The sequence below is a fragment of the Aspergillus nomiae genome (genome assembly GCF_001204775.2).
Source record: "Aspergillus nomiae NRRL 13137 chromosome Unknown contig00246, whole genome shotgun sequence".
Classification (NCBI taxonomy): domain Eukaryota; kingdom Fungi; phylum Ascomycota; class Eurotiomycetes; order Eurotiales; family Aspergillaceae; genus Aspergillus; species Aspergillus nomiae.
The window spans coordinates 28413-47893 of NW_015378301.1; the positions used below are offsets into that span (position 1 = coordinate 28413).

Consider the following 19481-nt stretch of genomic DNA (forward strand, 5'->3'; position numbering starts at 1 on the left):
CCACACCCGTCGGTCTTTTTAGAAGAAACCAAAGCTGGCATTCCTATAGTCACTGCCTCATATTACCCCAACGCCTCCCCTCCGCTACTCCAACTCTCCAACCCTCCCGCGTTGTCTCCAATATCTCTGTGTTTTCGTCGAGTAGCTTCCTTGTCGGGCAAATAGGATGATGAAATGTAGAATAGCAGTTGCCATAGTCTATCTACAAGTAGAGAACAAATTGTGAGAACCTTCACTGGCTCAAATTATGTATCTCTAGGTCTTGACTCCCTAGATTATTACTATTCGGTATTCTTTTCTATGGCTTCTACAGAGCACCATGGAGGACATCAGCATCTCCCGACACAACCAAATCTTTACGAGAATGAGAATCTTACTTCTACGGCACGGACAGAGAGTCCAGGACATACACAAGATCAATCAAATGCCCAGACTCATTTCACAGCTGTAAGTAGTGGTTAGATGTTGATTGACTCCCTCTCAATCGAGGGAGACGTAACATACTAAGAGGCATTGTCGGCAGAACACAGCACCAGAGTTTGATTCAACAAAGCCCCTGACCTGGCCCAGGCGCCAGAAGTGGGTTATCACAATCATTGTTTCATGCTTCACCCTGATCCCGCCAGTCTCATCAACAATGGTTGCACCGGCCCTCGCGACCATGGCGGCGGATCTCGGTATTATAGATGCCGTGGTCTCGCAACTCACACTCACGATCTTCATGCTTGCATACGCTATCGGGCCATTACTTCTCGGCCCCTTATCTGAAACCATTGGACGGTTGCCGGTTCTTCTAGGATCAAACGTGTTCTTTTTGGCCTGGACTCTCGGTTGTGGACTAGCAAGAAACAAGGCAGAATTGATTGCTTTTAGATTTCTCGCAGGAATTGGGGGAAGTGCACCATTGGCCATGGGTGGAGGTGTAATCAGGTACTTTCAATTACGATTCATCTTATCTTTATCGACTAATGTAGTACAGCGACCTCTGGGCTCCAGAAGAACGTGGACAGGCGGTCGGTATCTATAGCCTTGCGCCTCCTTTGGGTCCTGTTATTGGGCCCCTTGCTGGCGGTTGGATTACTGAGCGTACAACATGGCGATGGATGTTTTATTCCACAAGCATGGCCGCAGGTGCTGCCGGAGTGGTTGGTTTCGTCTTCCTACGCGAGACATATACACCTGCCCTACTCAAACAGAGACAACGCCATGAATCCCGCGAAGCTACCACTGACAGCAATGCTGGTGAGTTTCTGGTAACACGATTACGACTAGCATCCCTTCGTCCATTACAACTCTTTATTACGGAGCCGATCGTTACGGTAGTCGGCATTTACATGGCCGTGGTCTTCGGTGTCCTATACATCCTTCTCTCTACATATCCCAAAGTATGGACACAGGAATACGGCGAGAGTCCCGGCATTGGTGGCCTAAACTATATCTCTCTTAGTCTTAGTTATGTACTCGGCTCCCAGATAAATGCCTACAGTAGCGACGTAATATACCGTCGCCTCCAAGCGCGCAGAAATACCAATGACCTGCAGGTCAACTCAAAAGGGGAACCTGAATTCCGGGTCCCGCCTATGTTCGTCGGCTCTGTCCTGATTCCGATTGGGATGTTTTGGTACGGGTGGAGTGTGCAGGCACATACGCATTGGATTATGCCCAATATAGGAAGTTTCATATTCTCCTTGGGATCGATCACTTGTATGCAGTCCATGCAGGCCTATGTCATTGATAGTTACGGGAAGTATGCAGCGAGTGGCCTTGCAGTAGCTGTGCTACTGAGGAATATGGCGGCATTTGGGATCCCCCTTTTCGCCCCATATATGTATGACTCGTTGCATTATGGATGGGGGAACAGTGTATTGGGATTTGTCAGTGTTGTCATCGGGATTCCATCGCCGTTGTTGTTTTGGATATATGGAAAGAAAATACGTGGGAGGTCAAAGTTCGCAGTGCAATAAGTTGCTCTGTTGTTGATGGATATGGAGGCGCTACTCGGCCAGTTAATGTTTTGCAAGGCAGTAGTCTATATGTATGAGTGTTTGTTTGGGTTTAATGAAATACCTGCGTTGAAGTATACGCCATCATGCATTCAGTTGTCTCTCAGGCTTCCTCAGTATAGATTCGCATTATTTGCTCTTGTGTTCTGGCTCCATACATCGGGGACGTTGTTCTGGGACGGGACCAACATGCCACTGTAGATGGCTGCGCTCCAATAGAAGAATCATCCTGTAATACTATCTGGGTCAAGGCTCAAAGGGAACAGACAACATCAGAGAATACTCATTCTGTATTGAAAGCTACTAGAGTCGCATTGTTCCGAATTTTGAAGAGGGTATTCGCATTATCGAGCCTAGGTCATGCTGCAATCATTTACAGCTCCATTCAATGCATCGAAAACAGCCAAACATTGGAACAATATTGATTGTTCACAAGACCCCTCAAAGCGGGCAGCAAACTAGCACACTTGACCCAAATACCAAGTTTGCAACCACTTCCCAAGTTGAAACGTGATAGATGCTAAACATATATATAACTGCCCCTTGTAGTGTGAGTTCAGTGGAAGAAAAACTAATACTTCTTGATCAGGCTAGCATCCATTCTCAGTCGGGCCACCAGTACGAGAGCTGTTGAGACAGCTGCCGTTCCGCCCGCATAAAAGATGGCTGCACGGTAGGGGACGATGGAGTTCGCCCGACCTGCATGCGTGGCCGCGATCAAGAAGCCCGCGATCGGATTACCCAACAGATCACCGACGCTCCAACCGGTGATGGCCATGCCTATGCCCGCAGGCGCGGCATATGGACCTAGTAGCCTTCCGACAGCGGTCGGCATGGTGACAAAGAAGGCCCCGTTTGCGATTCCATTGAGGGCGGCAAATATGACCAGAGCAGCTAAGGTGGATGCAACGGACCAGATTGCCAGCATAGTGACAGCTTGAGGGCCATAGTCAGAAGGAGCATGTTGGTGGAGCCGAGCTTGTCGCAGGCGATGCCCGAGACCAGACGGCCCAGGGCCATGCAAGCATTGTAGCAAGCCATGACAGCCGCAGCAGTCGTAGATGAGAGCCCGATTGAGGTGGCAACAGTAGGCAGGAAGAAAGAAGGGATGTAAAGGGCGAAAATGCCAACAAAGCCGGCTACGAACAGGAAGAAGAATGTCAGATTACGGAAGAGCGACATGTTTATCGAGGAGGAAGATGGTGGTGCCCTCTCCCTAATTAGCAGCGCGGTCGGGATCCCACTAGCAAGCGACATCAAGGCCATGACGCGGAAGGTCCAGGCGATGCCGACTTTATCAATGAGCTGCTGCAGCACAAATGCCATGACGGTGGCACCGACGCCACCCCCGAGCTTGACCAGTCCGTTAGCTGTGCCGAGGCGGTCGTTGAACCACTGGAGCGGTAAGCTATTGGACATGGTAAACATCAGGCTCGCTCCTAGACCGTAGAGGGCAGCCGATATAAACAGACCTCCGATATTGCTGACAGTGAAACTGCCGACGAGTGTGCTGGCGCCGAACAATACGACCCCAATCAGGCTACTCCACCGTGCACCAATAACGCCGGCCAGCCAGACACAGGCGAGCCCAAGGGCTACGGTAAGTGACAAGCCCAGTGACCCAACAAAAGAGATCGTGCTCGTGGGAACAGCGCGCACATTGCTCTGCAGCAGGAGGGCTGCCTGAATGATACCCCAGGAGCCCGTCCACGCGTTCACCCAGAAGGTCTGGACGAAGCATGCAAATACGACGACCCAGCCGTAGCCACCATCTCGGATTGCGGTGGATTGTGAGGTTTGGTCTGGTTCTGATCTGTCGCCCATCGACACAAGCTCCTCATGGTTTGTCGAGTGACCCACCATCTCTCTTCCGACAACGTGAGGTAGGGTTTTGTTTGGTCTGTTCTTCCACCCACTGCTGTAAGATGCGTATATAGAAGAATAATTTGATTTTGGGAGCAGGAACTTGAAGTTGCTTTATTTGTTTCCAGACCAGCAGATGAGTCATCCCAGGCTTTCATTGTTGGAGATGATCCCTGCAATAAAAACCTCGTACTATGGATATCAATGGCTCTCATTCTCGACCTCTGGTCTCGCCTCAAGACTTACTTATCAGAGATTATAGTTAGTGAAGTTATGCCAATGACTACTAACATGACGATGCGGATTAGCCATAATTATATCCCGCACACGATCGACAGTTAGCGAGAGTATACGCTGTCTCTACCCTAAAGCAATGTGAAAAGCCCCAGCTTATCCATATTTGATTAAAGTAAACTCATCCTTTCAACACGTTTACAAGACCTATATTGAATTGGTCTACAGTAATGGCCTGTCTGGAACAAAACCCGTGCTGTAGTATCAGAAAGCTAAACCAGTGACCAGTATCTGAATATGCTCAGGAACAAGTGAAACTGGAGGTTATGTCCGGTAGTTATTGATACATATTACATACATTGATGTTTAATAACATTTACCTCAATATATTGAAGTATGTTTGGGTGTGCACGCTCAACCCGCCACATCCTCTAACACTTTGGCTAGCTTCAGCCCATGGTGCATATAGATAAAACCCCATAGGGTAGCTCAAAGTCTATGCTGAACCAATAGAGAGTCTGTCACCATTGACCTGCACAGTCGCCGTGTACACCACACGCTTGTTGATATCCATTGCATCCGTAAGACCATGGAAGATTATCTTGGTAACCTCCTGATTACCATTAGATCCTCGCTGGAAGCTTGCACCGCCAGGGCCAATGAGCTTGCAGCCAAAGGCATTTGTAGTCTTAAGAAGCGGCTCCTTGACCCTAGTATAGGGCCCGTTCACCTTCTTCGCCGTCGCATATTGCACGTCGTACGTGGCGTCGGCAGTGGAGTGGGTGCTGTAGGTCAAGAAGTATGTATCACCGCGCTTGAAGATGTACGGAGCCTCCATATTGTTTCCATCAGAAAAGCCTTGCCCATTCACCCGGAGAAGCTTTTGTGCGTTGCCAACCCATTCGACGCCTTCCTTGGGCCCAGAGTTGCGCACCTCCCGGATCTCCAGCCAGTTTTCGGGGATTTCTGTCTTGTAGACGACATATTGCTTGCCGTCGGTATCTTTGAACCAAGCGGGGTCAATGACACCAGATGAGGTTCGGTTGCACTGTACGAAGTCGTTCTCAGGGTGGTACACGCCCGCGATATCGTCGCTCACGGCAGCTCCGATACAGTGTTGGACCTTTTTAGTTCCGATAGTCTCCTTGTCGAGCGCTGCGAAGTACCTGCCATAGTGTTAGCAATGCGTCTCACAGTTCCACGGTAGTCAACACAAACATGACGAATTTGTTGTCAGAGCTCCTCCGAAAGACATCGGGTGCCCATAAGCCGTAGACTCCATTCTCCTGCTGGCCTGCCCACGTCGCCTCCTTGATGGCCAGGGTTGGGCCTTTGAGTTTGCTCCATCCGCTGTCGAACTTCGCGGATTTTGCCCCTTGGAAATCTTTTCCATTGGAAGTACCGAAGGAGTACCAAGTGTCATCTATGTAATAGATCGCTATATATGATGTTAGTGCTGTTTCTTGGAGACTGCCTTTGTTGAGCTCACATGGGTCAGGAAAGGAAGGACCCAGAAATGGCCCAGATATGCCGTTGCATTGCTCGGCGGCTGCCTCTGGTGCTCGAGCTGCTGATGACAGAGAAGATGACAGCGCAGAGGTCGTAAATAGCGCAGCAAGGGGGAGAAAAGTATGGAGCATGTTGGAATGATATAGATGGGGAGAGGTAGGGAAGCGGGAAGGTGACTCAGGGAAACTGGTGAGAAGAGTTCCTGGCAAGTGCACCTTATATTGGCCGGAGATCGAGTAGGACTTACTTTGAAGCTCTGGAAATACGAGCAATCCCCCTTAGAAAATGCGCATACCCCGCCCTGTTAAGACTATAAATAATTTAGGCCACCCGTAGTATGTAGATCACTAGAGGCGCAAGCCGCACTAAGTCGCACTGCCTTGCTCCAGATGTAAGGGTCCGGAGAATGTTGGGCCATGCGCAGACCTTTTAGTAGTAATGTTATTTACGACCGTCAGAGTGCAATAAAGATTGTGAAAAAGCTCAATTTCAGAGAAACAATGTTCTGTTGCATATCTGTGAATTGTTCATCTTACACTGCAGGATAACAATGAATATACATATTATTAATACTCAAATATTCTTGGAAATATGAAAACATCCATCTAGTAGAGGCTCAGCCACTGCACGTAGTAAAGGTCAACAGTAAGAGGTTTCCGTTTCTGAGCTTAAATCGAAGCTTTGCTCTCGGGATATTTAACCGCTATAACTATGTAGCTGACATTGTTTGACCTAATCGATCAGGCAATACCTTGCTCGGCTGGTTTCTAAACTGCAACGGTGGCCAGGGTCTCTGTAGGAAGCACCGGGGCCAGGATTTATGCAAAGAGGCCCGGGTTAGGGGTGCGGGAGCTCTACAGGAGATATGCGCCGATTTGGTATCGAACCCGTGACACCTACATGGACAGGTCATAATTCTAGACCTAATGCTTCTGTAGCAAGGCCTCTGTTAGATGATACCTGAACTAGCACGGGCTCCGCTAACCAGTATCAGCAAGCACATCTGCTGCCTCAGCAACTCTAATATTTTGAAGGCGACTACCATGTAGATGGGCTCATATCCAAAAGCAACTGATACTTGTACTCCAAAGGAACTACAGCCTAGAACTCACACTGCCTTGAGCATTGAAAGGTTACTAGGTACATGTACATTAGAGTGTCATTTGAACTCTATCCAATTAAACATTCATGGCTAAAGTTAAATTCACGTATCCTCCGTTCGATCGTATGATAAATAATGCACATACAGTTACGTCAGGCTTACATTTTTTTTTTCTTCGCTGGATTAACTGAATAGAACTATTGATAGCGGCAGTAGGTTTCAGTGCTTCACCACACACGGTCAATTTCCAAAGCAGTTCATTCAGAGGCAGAAGGCAGCCAGGTTCGTCTGTAAAATATGGATCCTCTTCAGTTCGATAAGATCGGACACCGCTACAACGATGCGGCCAATCTTCCTAACCTATGGTTACTAGAAGACATCCTTAAAGGTCAAATTGGTGCGATTCACGGGCTCGAAGTGCTTGATTTAGCCTGCGGAGCCGGGTACTGGTCCCGAAAAAGCATTGACTGGGGAGCAAAAAAGTTGTTGGCGTGGATATTTCCAAGGCCATGGTGGCCAGCGCACGTCTCCAGGCCCGGCCAAAGGATCCCTCTGAGTTCCATGTTGTGGACTGCATCAAACCATTCAACATAGGGACATTCGACCTCGTCCTAGGCATCTGGCTTTTGAACTATGCCAAGAGCCAGACGGAGCTGTTGACAATGTGGCAGAATATCTTTCGCAGCCTGAAGCCTGGGGCACAATTTCTCGGAATCATTCCAAATTTCGAGATACTACAGACGACTGCCAGCGGACAAGAATACCACTTCGGAGGACTGACCTACAAAGTGCTTGAACGGATGACACAAGGTACTCGCATTCAGGTTATTCTCGACACTACGGACCCGATAGCATTCTTCTGCTATATGCTTGAACCGAGGTTGCATGAGGAATGTGCAACTCAGGCTGGGTTCAGCAACTTGAGATGGGAGCCGCTTCCCCCTGAATTCGACGTGGACTTGGGTCCTCTTTTTTTCCAGATTGTCACTGCTTCGTGCCCCAAGTCATAGACTCCAGTCTTCCCGTTGCTCTCATGTTCGAGATTATGCTTCTACGACAGGTTCCAGGGAGAAGGTTAGTTGCAGCTCCAGGGCTGCATCAGTATCCATGACTACGTGATAAAAGCCACCACCCGAGATATACCCTTGTCAATCAAAGTTTCTAATCCTGGTGCTTTATTCCATGCTGGGCTGTACGTAATAAGCCACCTTCCTGGACAAGAAGTGACACAAACTTATATTGATCCCTGTTGCTAGTTAAAACTTCTTTTGATGGCAGTCACGTGTATGTTCAGCCCTATTGCTTTTGTTTCACACGGTCCATTGCTACTTATACTAAGTTTATGATTCAAGATCTTGCTTAATCTTCCAGTGACAATATCCTAAGCACCTGTGCCTCGTATTACCTACAGGCTCCATTTTCCAATGCTGTATATAAAGGACTTTAGCTCCGATAACTCTCCGCGTTTACGTTAGACTGTAGAAAAAGTTTATAACTTCAAGAGTAGCAGTTGCTGCTCCATCAAAAACTTTTAGGATATCATTAACTCTAAAAAATGTGCTCGCTAACTGGCTGCTATCCTGTAACAGCGTGCCCATCGCACATACATACAAATCTCATTGCTCGTCGAAATCAAATATCACTGGACGTCACCAGACTATGAGAAGTGAATGCCTTCCTTGTTGCAGGCATGAAGAAGACGAAGGAAATCGTTCTCGTCACACTTCTGTGCACGAGCGTTGGACAGTTCAGTCCGGTCCAGGATGCGCTGAATCTTGGCCTGTATTAACTTCGTTACCATGATTCGAGAAACCTTGTTGTTGCCGATAGTCAGAAGGGTTCCCTTGGGAATCTCTGGGACATTCTTCTTTTCGAACCCCATATCACCCATTAGAATATCGTCCTCGTCCAGCTCAGGAACATCGTCGGCATCCGCGTCGTTATTCGTATCCATTTCCACGTCCTCCATGGGCTCCGGCTCCCCATTACCCAGCATGAACTCTATGTCCGCCTGCGCAACCTTCTCCGGGTACATCGTGGCGAAAGTGATCCAGTTTCTTTCAATCATGGCGCGAGTCTTGTTTCCCATGAAACCCGCACGAAGGGTTTTGTTCTTACGCACGAAGCATATACGGAGCATACCATCCCACTCGTCCCAGCTGATCGAGGGACGATCCGCCTTGGGCTCGACTCGGACCACGCTAGACTCGACCTGTGGTGGAGGACGGAAGTTGTTCTTGCCCACTTTCATGATATGCTGGACGCGCGAGAAGAATTGCACGTTCACCGAGAGTCGAGAGTATAACGCATCTCCGGGGCGGGCGATAAGACGGAGGGCGAATTCGCGCTGAACCATCAGAACGCACATTTTGGGAGGATTAGGCATGGAGAGGAGTTTAAAGATAAGCGGGGAGGAAATCTATGGTAAAATTGTCAGTCTCTCCGCCCCGCATTCATAATCAATCAACAATCCACCCAAGGTAGACACAGCACACATACCTGATAAGGGGTATTACTGATGCAAATCTGGAACGGAGGCAGCTGACTCAAATCCGTCTTGATAAAGTCACCGAGGACAATCTGGAGTCGCTTCTCCGCCGGAGTCCCTTGTACATTCTTGGTGAGTTCCGCAGCCATTCGAGGATCGACTTCGACCGCCACCACTTTCTTGGCCTTCGCGAGAATGCGATTCGTCAGGACACCGGGACCAGGACCGACTTCCAGAACCGTCTGGCCCTGCTGGATATTGGCCTTGTCGACAATGGCATCGGCGATCGCTCCATTCTTGAGAATATGTTGACCGAGATCGGTATTGAACTTGAAAATGGCGGATGCTGCCTTACCCAGTGGGCCCTTGTCGGGCTTCTGGTATGGGCTTTTGGCACCGCTGGTGTGCTTGGTTCGTGCGACTTTTCCCATCTCGCAATGGCTGGTGGTGATTTCAATATTTTGTCTCCGCAGGCAATTTTGTTGATCTCCAAAAAATTCATGCGTTATCAGCGGGACACGGCACGTGACTGTACTGATAAGTCACCTGATGTGGTGATAGCCCAGATGCAGAACGCAGGTCAGCCCACCGCCCCCTCTGGACCTCGGACCACCGGCGCCGATTTTCCGGGGTCATGTGACCTCATCACACTGTCGGTGGGGTGAGATTATTATATTTTTTTACAAGACATTTTTTTACTATGACTACTACTACTGTCAGTAGATTATATACTTTTAAACTAGTTTAGTAAAGAGCTAGGTTTACAAAATACTTTTCAGAATATTTACAGTACAAAAGAATCCGTTTTATTTAATCGGTGCGATGAGCTGTTTAGAAACAGTTAGTACATGCTTCGGAAGATCGGCGCCGGTGGTCCGAGGTCCAGAGGGGGTGGTGGGCTGAACTGTCCAGGCACTGAAGTCACATGGAACTGCATAAAGATGCTGTGTATGCATTGCTTACTTGCTTTCGATGCATAAGTGTATGTGCTGACACTGAGAGCCCTATATATGCAACTTCCTAACTCGCTCATCAAATCTGATATGCAGAGAATCCGCAAGTATGTGAGCTCATATTGAAATGTCGCAAGATCTACGCGCTCCTCATAATGAGTCAACTCCGGTACCTGACATCCATTCGATACTTCTATCCAACCATTTCATTTCCCGATGCTCCTTAACTGTACATGTAGACCGATATATAAAGGCTGTTCACTTATATCTCCTCGACAATTCAATATTAAATTCTAAGTGGTAGTGATTAGCATATCTCCTTGCGTATGTCCCCGAGAAACCAGTTCCTTCTATCAATGTATACCCTTCTTGCATGGTCCAAACGCTAGGGGTGGTGATCGTCCCGCCGCACTATTTTGCAACAATCTCCAAACACTCCACGGATGGCGATAGTTTCCAATAATAAACCCCAGTGGAGATTACCCCTGCCTGAGAGCTCACATACCCGTAATGAATAGCAATCAACAACTCGGGAGGTCTACCTCGAACCTGAGAACGAGTCCCCATCTTCTGCCATCTGAAGATGTGCGCTATAGCGTAGATCGTGAAATCTACGGTAGCATTTAGGTTAAATAGCAAGCCACACTTTCCGTTATCCTCAATTTAGACGGACGAGTGGGGCGGCTCGTGCCTATCTTCAGTGGTGGATCGATCGACAGACTATATAGTCTATCACAAAGACATGTCTCAGCTAAGGAAATTAAACTCCTTGGCGTTCTATCTCCCTCGAGTGTGGTATCTGTAAGGTTTTCCATCGGATGTGTTTCATGTACAAATAGTTCTTCGATCTACATACATGGCAAGACTGGCCCTCCTTGCTCAATGACACAGACTATATGTATGGAGTATAGAGATAATGCAGATCGCTCATTATGGCTTAGCGTAAGCCGTGGCTTCGAGTAAGCTTTTCTCAGGAGAGATCATGACGAGACTCTCTGGCACTTGGGTGGAGCTCGCTGGAGCAGAAGGAATGATCTCGGAGATACCCCTTTGTCTCAAGTATATCACTGCAGTGCATGGTAGTATATGGTAGAGTAGGTGGGTTGCATGTTTTACAAGAGCCATAGTGAGGACAAGCGCAGTGAAATATCGAAGATTGAACATCAAATGAATATGTCCAGACTGCAGAGCATAGTTCGGCCAGTCGTTTAGTCTAAATTATAATACTATTGAATCTAAATATATCCTAAGAAGAGAAAATCATCCACGAACCAACAGCCCATAGAACGAGATAGCGGACGGGACAAGCACGCCCAAGAAGAGGGCCTTCGCCGTACCAGCTGCATCCCAGCCTGCATAGCCAGATATGATCCGTGCAGCGGTACCCCCAACAATACCCATCCAGACCACGAAGAAACCCAGGTCATATGCGCGTTTCCAGAACTGCTCGCGCTTCGACATCTCGGCGTTCGACCGCATCGTTGTGCCCCATCCTCTCTCGAACACGGTCAACATGCTCCAGAGATGGATGCTGGGGAGGGGAATGTTGTAGAAGACTAGCGCGGGGGCAATCCAGATCCATGCATTGCGTGGCCCGCGGTCTGGATTACGGAGCCAGTTGTAGCCGATGGTGTAGGCCACACGGAGGAAAGCATCGCTGGAGGAGAAGTATGCAAAGCGTTGGCCGGTTATGACGTAGTAGAGCACACAGAGGAAGACCAGGAGGGGGCCGACTTCTTTTTTCATAGCGGCCCAGAAGAAGATAGGATGGTTGAGGAGATAGACCCTCGGTTGTTGGAAGGTTTCGATGTGCGTTGCTCGACCCCAACGAACTTGCTGGAGAAGCCATCGGCTGAATGTGGTGGGAGTATCTGTTGCTGTTAATGTGTCCGAGACGTATGTGACCGTCCAACCACGTAAGAGAAGGTTTGTTGTTAGATGGCGGTCTTCATTGACAATCTATGGGCTTGTTAGCTGGAAGTCCAATTGCAAGATAGGGATGTGAGTGAACTAACCATTCGACGACCAAAGACTGTCTGTGTGTACCAGGGGTATAGGATTGAGGGCAGGGCAGACACCCGGAATGCGGTACTCGGACCACTCTGGCAGTCGCTCGTGCCCGAGGACGCTGAGGTCGATCTTGTCATGTACAGCTCACACCAGTAGACTGCGCTTCCGAGTTTCGTCGTCATCGAATCATCCTCATTGTGCACCACCAGTCCGGAACTGCCTCCACCGGCAGTTGGATCTCCGGCGATCGTCTCAACGGTGCGGCGCACGGAATCTGGATAGACGATGGTATCGGAATCGGAAGACCACATGTACTCGATACCAAGAATATCCGAAATTACGATAGAGAAGATAAACGAGGTGAACATGATCGCTTTCTTGTGCATATGCGGCTGGTACAAGCACAGTCTGGTAATACCTCCTAATTCACCCAGTCCAAGATCATGCTCGGCAAGAATCTCCCGGGCCAACTGGCAGCAGTGGGCAATGGTCATCTCCTGGCAACGCGCAGGAGTCTCGTAGCAAGATTCTGAGATCTTTTTGTACGTGCGCATAGCGATCTCGCCAAACGGTTCGTCGATATGCACGATGGCCGAGTCTTCAGGATAAGCTTCCTCGAAGATGCGGACCATATCCATATCGGGTTTCTCATCACCGTCCACTCCCACCAAGATAAAACGGCAGCCGTCAGCGCGCTTGTAGCTATCCAAGGCGCGACGGAAGAGTTCCGGATCTTCACGATAGCCTACCACTACCGCCAAACAGTCAGGACCTGTATGGAGGCTGGGAGACATGGGAGCCTTTTCGGGGTCTTCTTTCGCCTTTGGTGGTGCATCGAGGCCATATAGCCGGCGTCGCCGCCCCTCATTGGCATATCGGTTGAATTCAGCCACGAAGATGCTGATCAAAATGTCCAGCGTCAAGGGATGACGACTGTAGCCGGTGATGAAATAGTACACGGGGAGGATCAACAAACAACCCAGGAAGTTCAGGAACTGGCGCCAAGCGGGCACATCAGGGCCTCGCTGTTGGAAGACTGGCAGTCTCGCGGCGATCTTCTCTGTCGTCCACTCCATCACTGCGAAGTGATGTTGCTTAACGAACTCTTCGGTGACCGGCAGGATTTTTTAATGCCAGAGACACTGGATACAAGTGGCCATGGCCTTCTATTCATAACTAATAATAGCTCGGGGCAAACCTTCGCGTGTCTTAAATTAAGGCCTCATTTTCAGCCCCAATTCACGGTCAGGAGGGACAGGCAGGAAGGCAAGAAAAAAAAAATACGACGCTAATGGATAATAATTGCCGGCGAAGGCCGAGAGCAGTTTAGATCCATTCTCCTGAAGAGGAATCACATCGTATATCTCAGTGTGACACACCATATTTGGTCGATTTGCTTTCCAAATCCAGTCGAAAACGAGGCTCTGCCGGGTTGCCGGGGTCCCATTTGCCCTAAGTAGGAAGAGGATGTTGGTTGACACTGTACTTCCAGCCAATGGCCATGGTTTTCGTTGTTTAAGCGAATCCACTGCCAGAAAAACTGTTACATTGTGTCTCAATGGTATGCCCGACGGCGTTGAACTACTGCACAAATTGACTCACTTCGAGACTCGTTATTGGGTGGTAAAAACGGTGTTCAGAGAGTTGGATCCGAGCGGAAAAGTTAATCATCCGCCAACTCCCATAAAATCGGGAAATTGCTCATCTCCTGAGTGCTCCACTGCCACTCGGCTCCACTGTTCTTGTTAAAAATTGCCCAGAAAATTCGAGAGACAGAAAAAAAAGGGGGGTCTATGCGCGATGCTCATCCGGTTGAGACTTTCAGCCTCACTCCATTGGAACATGACCATTGCGAGCTCTTCTAATAATATGATTGTTGCTCAGCAGGAGTCTCGTGGAACTTTTTGTTTGAAAAGTCCGCGAGACGCTTTCTTCATCCCCGGCCATGCTGGCTGAATAAGTCTGGCATACACACTAACTATGGCGCGAGTTTTGTTTCATAGAGAGAACCGCATAGTCCCCTTGGGGATTATGATCTTTGTCCTGTTCCTGTTCTTCTATCATCTGGACTTGGAACACAACGACCCAGCGATTACTCACGGTCTTCCTGATCTCCCACAGGATCTATCCTCCCGGCAATCGCCGCTCAGGGAGGAGTCAAAGCAACAGCCACTGCCCTCTGCCCAGCCTTCTCCCTCCGCGGTCCCTGTTGCCCCTCTTACTCCTTCCTCCGATGAGCAGGAACCGAGCACCCGTGCCCAGGAGAGGCCGAAACCCAAGCAAAAACCAAAGCAACAACCAAAACAATATGGCCAGTTGAGTCCAGATGATGTCGTGCTCCTCTTCAAAACCGGTGCCTCCGTGCTATGGAGACGACTACCAATTCACCTGTCCACCAGCTTCGAGCCCAGCCGTATCCCCGCTGACAACGTCATCATCTACTCTGACTACCCCGAGACTATCGGTTCATGGCAAGTCATCGACGTCCTGGAAAACTCCACCGAGACGGTACTGAAAACGGACAACTACGAACCATACCGTCAGCAGCCCGACTATGAAGCGCGACAGGTCTACGCAGAAATGGCCAACGTAGAGGGCGACGGGAATGGCCCCGCGGGTGGCTGGAAACTCGACAAATACAAGTTCCTGCCCCTCATCCAACACGCCGGCCGCGCAAAGCCGGACGCGAAGTGGTACATCTACATCGAAGACGACGGATACATTTTCCTGCCCAACTTGCTGCTCCACCTGGAGAAGTTCTCGTGGCAGGAGCCGTGGTACTTCGGCGGTCTTGCCTGGAAACACGGCGATTACTTCGCCCACGGTGGTGCGGGTTTCGTGCTCTCGCGGGGTGCGTGGGAGCAGAGCTTCGGCCTGGAAGAGGACATGGTCACTAAATATGCCGATTTTACGGAGGCCCATGGCTGCGGTGACCACGTTCTTGGCCATGTCATGCAGGATTATGGTATTAATTTCGGCCAGATCCATGGCAAGTCGGAGTATTCCTGGGGTTTCAACCCGGAGCCGCACTGGGGCGGTTGGTTCCGGCGCGCGAGCTGGTGCTATCCTCTTTACAGCTGGCATCATACACACAGTAAGGATGTAGCGCGGCTCTATAATTTCGAACAGAGCTGGGATTTCGAAAAGAAGGGTCAGATGAGGTACCGCGACTTCTTCAAGGCCATGATCGAGCCGTACATGCGTCGTCGGGTAGAATGGTGGGACAACCAGTCCTCCCGCTATGAGCTTCGATCGGACAATATTGCCGACGCGCAGCCTCCCGAGGGAGTGTCGAAGCAAGTCTGGCACGGCGCCTGGAAGTCGGTGGATGCCTGTGAGGCTGCCTGTGTAGCTTGGGAGGGATGTGTCCAGTGGACCTTCTATGAGGACCAATGTCGCATGGATGAGAATTTCATGCTTGGCATGGGTATCCCTGTCGGAGATCTTCGTCGCCAGACGTCTCTGCCTAGAACTAGTGGATGGTTGCCTCAGCGCGCGGAGAAGTGGGTCTGTGATGCCTAGGTTTATTGAGTATTTGATTCCTAGTGCTTCGTATATAGCAATGCAAGATATTTTTGGTATGAAACGAGTTTGTCTTAGACACCACGTCTGATATCAGTGAATCTTACGATTGAATATTATTTTCTATTTCGACGGAGCTGTTTTTACAGGGATGGTGGGTATTTCCGGGACGAAGATATACCTCGATGACCCCACAACCCTCAGATGATATGGTTGGGATTTCTTCTCCGGGCTTTCATTTGTTTTTCCATCCTTCTTTGCGTATTTATCTGTTTATTGCTGAGAGAATTGGCTGTTAACGTTGGTAAGAAAGAGTGGTAGTTGAGTGTCTCTGATCAACTGAGGTAGGGCTTAGACTATCATATGTCCATATATATACCCCTACCTATACATACCTGTTTTGCTATAATATCGTAGATTTCATGTTTTGAACAACGCCGCTTTACTGAAGACACTCAGGGCCTGCCCAGTAAGCATTCATATCGTATACTGGGTTTTATTTACCAATCCTTGATTGAGTGTGTGTATTTAGAACAACCTCGCCACCCGAGAACAGGGACTTTCCTGGCTATGCGCCAAGTCACAACGCAGCTCGAGCACCACAAATCATTACTACGGGAATGATTGGCTAGAATGAAATCCTCGCTTATATATAGACAGACGTTGGCGCTTCGCCTAAACCTATCGGGCATCGCGCTCCTTTTGCTCTGGCTCAGCCCCCTCGTGTCAATCCTTCCAATACATTGTCACCAACAACTATAGTTAAACTTTAGGCTTACCTACAGCTGCGATTGTCCACAATTGAAATCTTGATATCTATTTGGAGCTAGACGCTCACTGAGGTGTGATTGTATTCATTTCATTTGCATGAACTACCTCATTCCGATTCAAAAACCTCGACATCCTATCTGTGATGCAAATACTATCACCATAGTACCTCCGTCAAGAAAGAATGAACTGCATACTCCGAATAATAAGGCTCCAGAAGCTGTATGAGATAGTTGGTCCAATCATTCTGCCACTTCCAAACATAGAGGGCATTTGAAAACTCCCAGTATTCTGGATACCAGCCACTAAACTCCCAATCTACAATCCCGCTGATGTTTCCATGGTTGACCATTATATTTTGAGGACGCAAGTCTCCGTGGGTAAATACGATTTGATATCGTTTCTGGGAAAGCATGCCAACTAGGAAACTCTTGATATGACGTTTTGGTGCTTTTAGCTGGTATGCTTCGATGATTGCATTATTGAAGGATTCTTCAGAATCAAACGGTCCTGACATATATTAGCATCCTTATGAAAAGTTAGATTAGATACCACAAACCTTTGTTAGAATAGGTCTCTAAGATTGGATCCGTAACAGGGCCGAAATCAGCTGAGCCGATATAATTCTCATGGCGAAGTTGACGAAGTTGGTGGATATACTCTTTTAGTTGACTGGTAATACGGCTTTTTGGTATATCTTCATACGTGTCCCACACCTTATCTAGAGTCTGGCCTTCCACATAGCTCATAAATATATATGTGTCGAATAAACTACCGTAGTCTTTGATATCTCGATCTATTGGGCCATAGGAATAGCAGGCAAATACTTTCGGTACTGGGAGATCTGTGTTTTGCCCAACGAACATCATGTTTTTGGCTTCGTTGAGTGTAACATGAGATCCGAATTTCACGACGAGAGTAGGAGATATCTTTGCTATTGTAACACCGCCCCAGTTAAAGATTGTATTACTTTCGGTAACCTTTGCATCCACGTCGTCCGGATAAGGTACTGTAAAGCCCGGAGCCGAGCAAAGAATATGTACTTGTGGCTCGGTGGTCTGGACCTCTTCAGTGCCACACATGTTGATGAGACAAATTGTGGTATTAAGTCTTGAGAAATAGATCGGAGGCAGGCGGTAGTAAAGGGAATAGACAACAAGATATGTGTGGAATATGAAGGGAAGCTAGAGAATGAAGAAAGCTCGAGAATGCTGGAACAGCGAGGTAGGGTGTTCACTCCCACTGGTAGAGGTTGCGCTTGATATACACAAGTGCATAAGCTATTGGAATGTGATGTGGCATTAAGCAGCTAAGCTAAGCAACTAGTTAGCAAAATGAAGGCCAAGGAGACAAAAAACACAAATAAATCAGTACAATACTTACTACGAAGGAAAAAAGAAGCTAAAAAGGGAGATGAACAAAAAGAAGAATTCGACCGAGACGGGACTCGAACCCGCAAACCTTTGGTACCGGAAACCAACGCGCTACCATTGCGCCACCCGGCCGATTAATGAAAAGATAATCCAACACAGTGATATACAGCTGGCTGTCATCAAAATAGGTGTAGATACAGGCGGCAATCTCACACATCAGGCCACCGTCTCATCGTGAGACTAGTTGTCATCCAGGATGGATCCCCCATTAATTGTGCCCAACCCTTGGATATTACTGCCTACGCCATGGCCTCGTCGTTGCCTATATTGACCTATACTATACCCACCGATGGATTCCTTCGCTCTACCTCTTGGAGGCCGATTGGGATCTGGAATCGTGAATTTTTGCCTGTGTTTATCCGTAATTAGGCGACACGGCAATGTTCGGGATCACCGTTGCCTAGCTGATCGGCGACGACGGAGAGACATCTCTAAGGGACTGTTGTTCTTGGACACGAGTTTAAACAGTAATTGTCGTTGGAACTCTATAATACCTCTTATATACCCCATAACGCCTGCCCAAATGTCCATGATTAAAACCCATGTCAATATCTCCAAGTTCCACTGTCTAGCCAGCCGTACACTGGTATGCTTATATATGTACCTCTAGCGGTCGATAGAATCAAGTGCGAAGAAACAAACTTTGTACAAGTGGCAATCGTGCACATATACCAATTATCGTAGTTCTGCTCCGAGCTACGTGTGCTTCACGGAAAAGAGCACACAGAGTTAGTGAGGGGAATATAGTATTACTTCCCATACCACGTATTAGGGCCCTAATGGTCGTACCCGGCTCCCCGTTGCCACGGAGTAGCATTGTTGCCTGCCCCGTACGCGTGTGGCGACGGTGTGTGAATGGGCGAAACATTGTATCCCCGATTGACCGGAGAGACACCTGGCTGGCTGTACTCGGATGGGCTAAGGTTATGATCGCCAGACTCGTAGGGTGATGCGCTCCGGGTATAACTGGATGGGAAGAGAGGAACGGACGGGTCAAGTGGAGAGGATGGCGAATGGTTTGCGCCGGTCATATGGCTTGGGGATGTCCGGTCTGAGGGCTGGAGGCCGTTGCCATGGTTTGGAGGGACTTCGTTGTGGGCAAAGGGGTTCTGCTTCGGGTTTTGGTCGGAGGAGCCTCGCGCTGCGGCACCTAGAGCGTCTAATTCTGTCATGTGTGTGCGGGACATGATAGAGGAGCCGTCGTCTTTCATTACTTGGTACTTGTTGTCGGGGTTTTTGGACACGAGGGCCATGATCGAAGCGATCAAGATGACAATGATGAGGATAAGGGTGAGGATGGCATTGTAGACGAATAGGATGACTCCCAGGATACTCGTTGCCATATCGCGCTCGCGGAAGTTAATGATAAGAAGTATAAGGGTGTTAAGAAGGTTGATGGATGTAACGCTGATATTCATGATGTTGGTCTTTTTGTCCATCCATGGTCGAATAACGCACACTGCGACCAGCATGAGGACCTCAATAACAAACAGCGCTGCGATCTGAACGGATGACGAAGGCTGGCATAGCGCGACGAAGATGCCCTTGGCGAAAATATATACTATCATTAGAGTGACGAAATAGTATGCCGGGGAG

At 48.7% G+C, this 19481-nt stretch overlaps 9 protein-coding genes across 9 annotated transcripts; 3 read left to right on the forward strand and 6 right to left on the reverse strand.

The window, feature by feature from the left end:
• Window positions 1-424: 424 nt before the first annotated feature.
• On the forward strand, window positions 425-1964 carry ANOM_007386 (MFS transporter; the record flags this gene model as incomplete). Its single annotated transcript, XM_015552642.1, has 3 exons — window positions 425-447; window positions 571-930; window positions 980-1964. The coding sequence occupies 3 exons, from the start codon at window positions 425-427 to the stop codon at window positions 1962-1964; spliced, it is 1368 nt and encodes a 455-aa protein (XP_015404707.1).
• Window positions 1965-2574: 610 nt separating this feature from the next.
• ANOM_007387 (putative monocarboxylate permease) lies at window positions 2575-3827 on the reverse strand (the record flags this gene model as incomplete). The annotated part of the gene is made up of 2 exons (XM_015552643.1): window positions 2575-2939; window positions 3011-3827. 2 exons carry the CDS (start codon window positions 3825-3827, stop codon window positions 2575-2577), a joined length of 1182 nt encoding a protein of 393 aa, XP_015404706.1.
• A 769-nt stretch (window positions 3828-4596) lies between these two features.
• ANOM_007388 (glycoside hydrolase family 43 protein) lies at window positions 4597-5740 on the reverse strand (the record flags this gene model as incomplete). The annotated part of the gene is made up of 2 exons (XM_015552644.1): window positions 4597-5266; window positions 5313-5740. The coding sequence occupies 2 exons, from the start codon at window positions 5738-5740 to the stop codon at window positions 4597-4599; spliced, it is 1098 nt and encodes a 365-aa protein (XP_015404713.1).
• A 1480-nt stretch (window positions 5741-7220) lies between these two features.
• On the forward strand, window positions 7221-7721 carry ANOM_007389 (class I SAM-dependent methyltransferase; the record flags this gene model as incomplete). Its single annotated transcript, XM_015552645.1, has 1 exon — window positions 7221-7721. One exon carries the CDS (start codon window positions 7221-7223, stop codon window positions 7719-7721), a length of 501 nt encoding a protein of 166 aa, XP_015404712.1.
• Window positions 7722-8368: 647 nt separating this feature from the next.
• ANOM_007390 (dimethyladenosine transferase) lies at window positions 8369-9630 on the reverse strand (the record flags this gene model as incomplete). Its single annotated transcript, XM_015552646.1, has 2 exons — window positions 8369-9130; window positions 9211-9630. 2 exons carry the CDS (start codon window positions 9628-9630, stop codon window positions 8369-8371), a joined length of 1182 nt encoding a protein of 393 aa, XP_015404721.1.
• A 1782-nt stretch (window positions 9631-11412) lies between these two features.
• On the reverse strand, window positions 11413-13238 carry ANOM_007391 (glycosyltransferase family 2 protein; the record flags this gene model as incomplete). The annotated part of the gene is made up of 2 exons (XM_015552647.1): window positions 11413-12111; window positions 12168-13238. 2 exons carry the CDS (start codon window positions 13236-13238, stop codon window positions 11413-11415), a joined length of 1770 nt encoding a protein of 589 aa, XP_015404722.1.
• A 904-nt stretch (window positions 13239-14142) lies between these two features.
• Window positions 14143-15684, forward strand: ANOM_007392 (uncharacterized protein; the record flags this gene model as incomplete). The annotated part of the gene is made up of 1 exon (XM_015552648.1): window positions 14143-15684. The coding sequence occupies one exon, from the start codon at window positions 14143-14145 to the stop codon at window positions 15682-15684; it is 1542 nt and encodes a 513-aa protein (XP_015404720.1).
• A 925-nt stretch (window positions 15685-16609) lies between these two features.
• Window positions 16610-17534, reverse strand: ANOM_007393 (uncharacterized protein; the record flags this gene model as incomplete). The annotated part of the gene is made up of 2 exons (XM_015552649.1): window positions 16610-16962; window positions 17012-17534. The coding sequence occupies 2 exons, from the start codon at window positions 17532-17534 to the stop codon at window positions 16610-16612; spliced, it is 876 nt and encodes a 291-aa protein (XP_015404719.1).
• A 1127-nt stretch (window positions 17535-18661) lies between these two features.
• On the reverse strand, window positions 18662-19453 carry ANOM_007394 (uncharacterized protein; the record flags this gene model as incomplete). The annotated part of the gene is made up of 1 exon (XM_015552650.1): window positions 18662-19453. The coding sequence occupies one exon, from the start codon at window positions 19451-19453 to the stop codon at window positions 18662-18664; it is 792 nt and encodes a 263-aa protein (XP_015404723.1).
• Window positions 19454-19481: the final 28 nt, after the last annotated feature.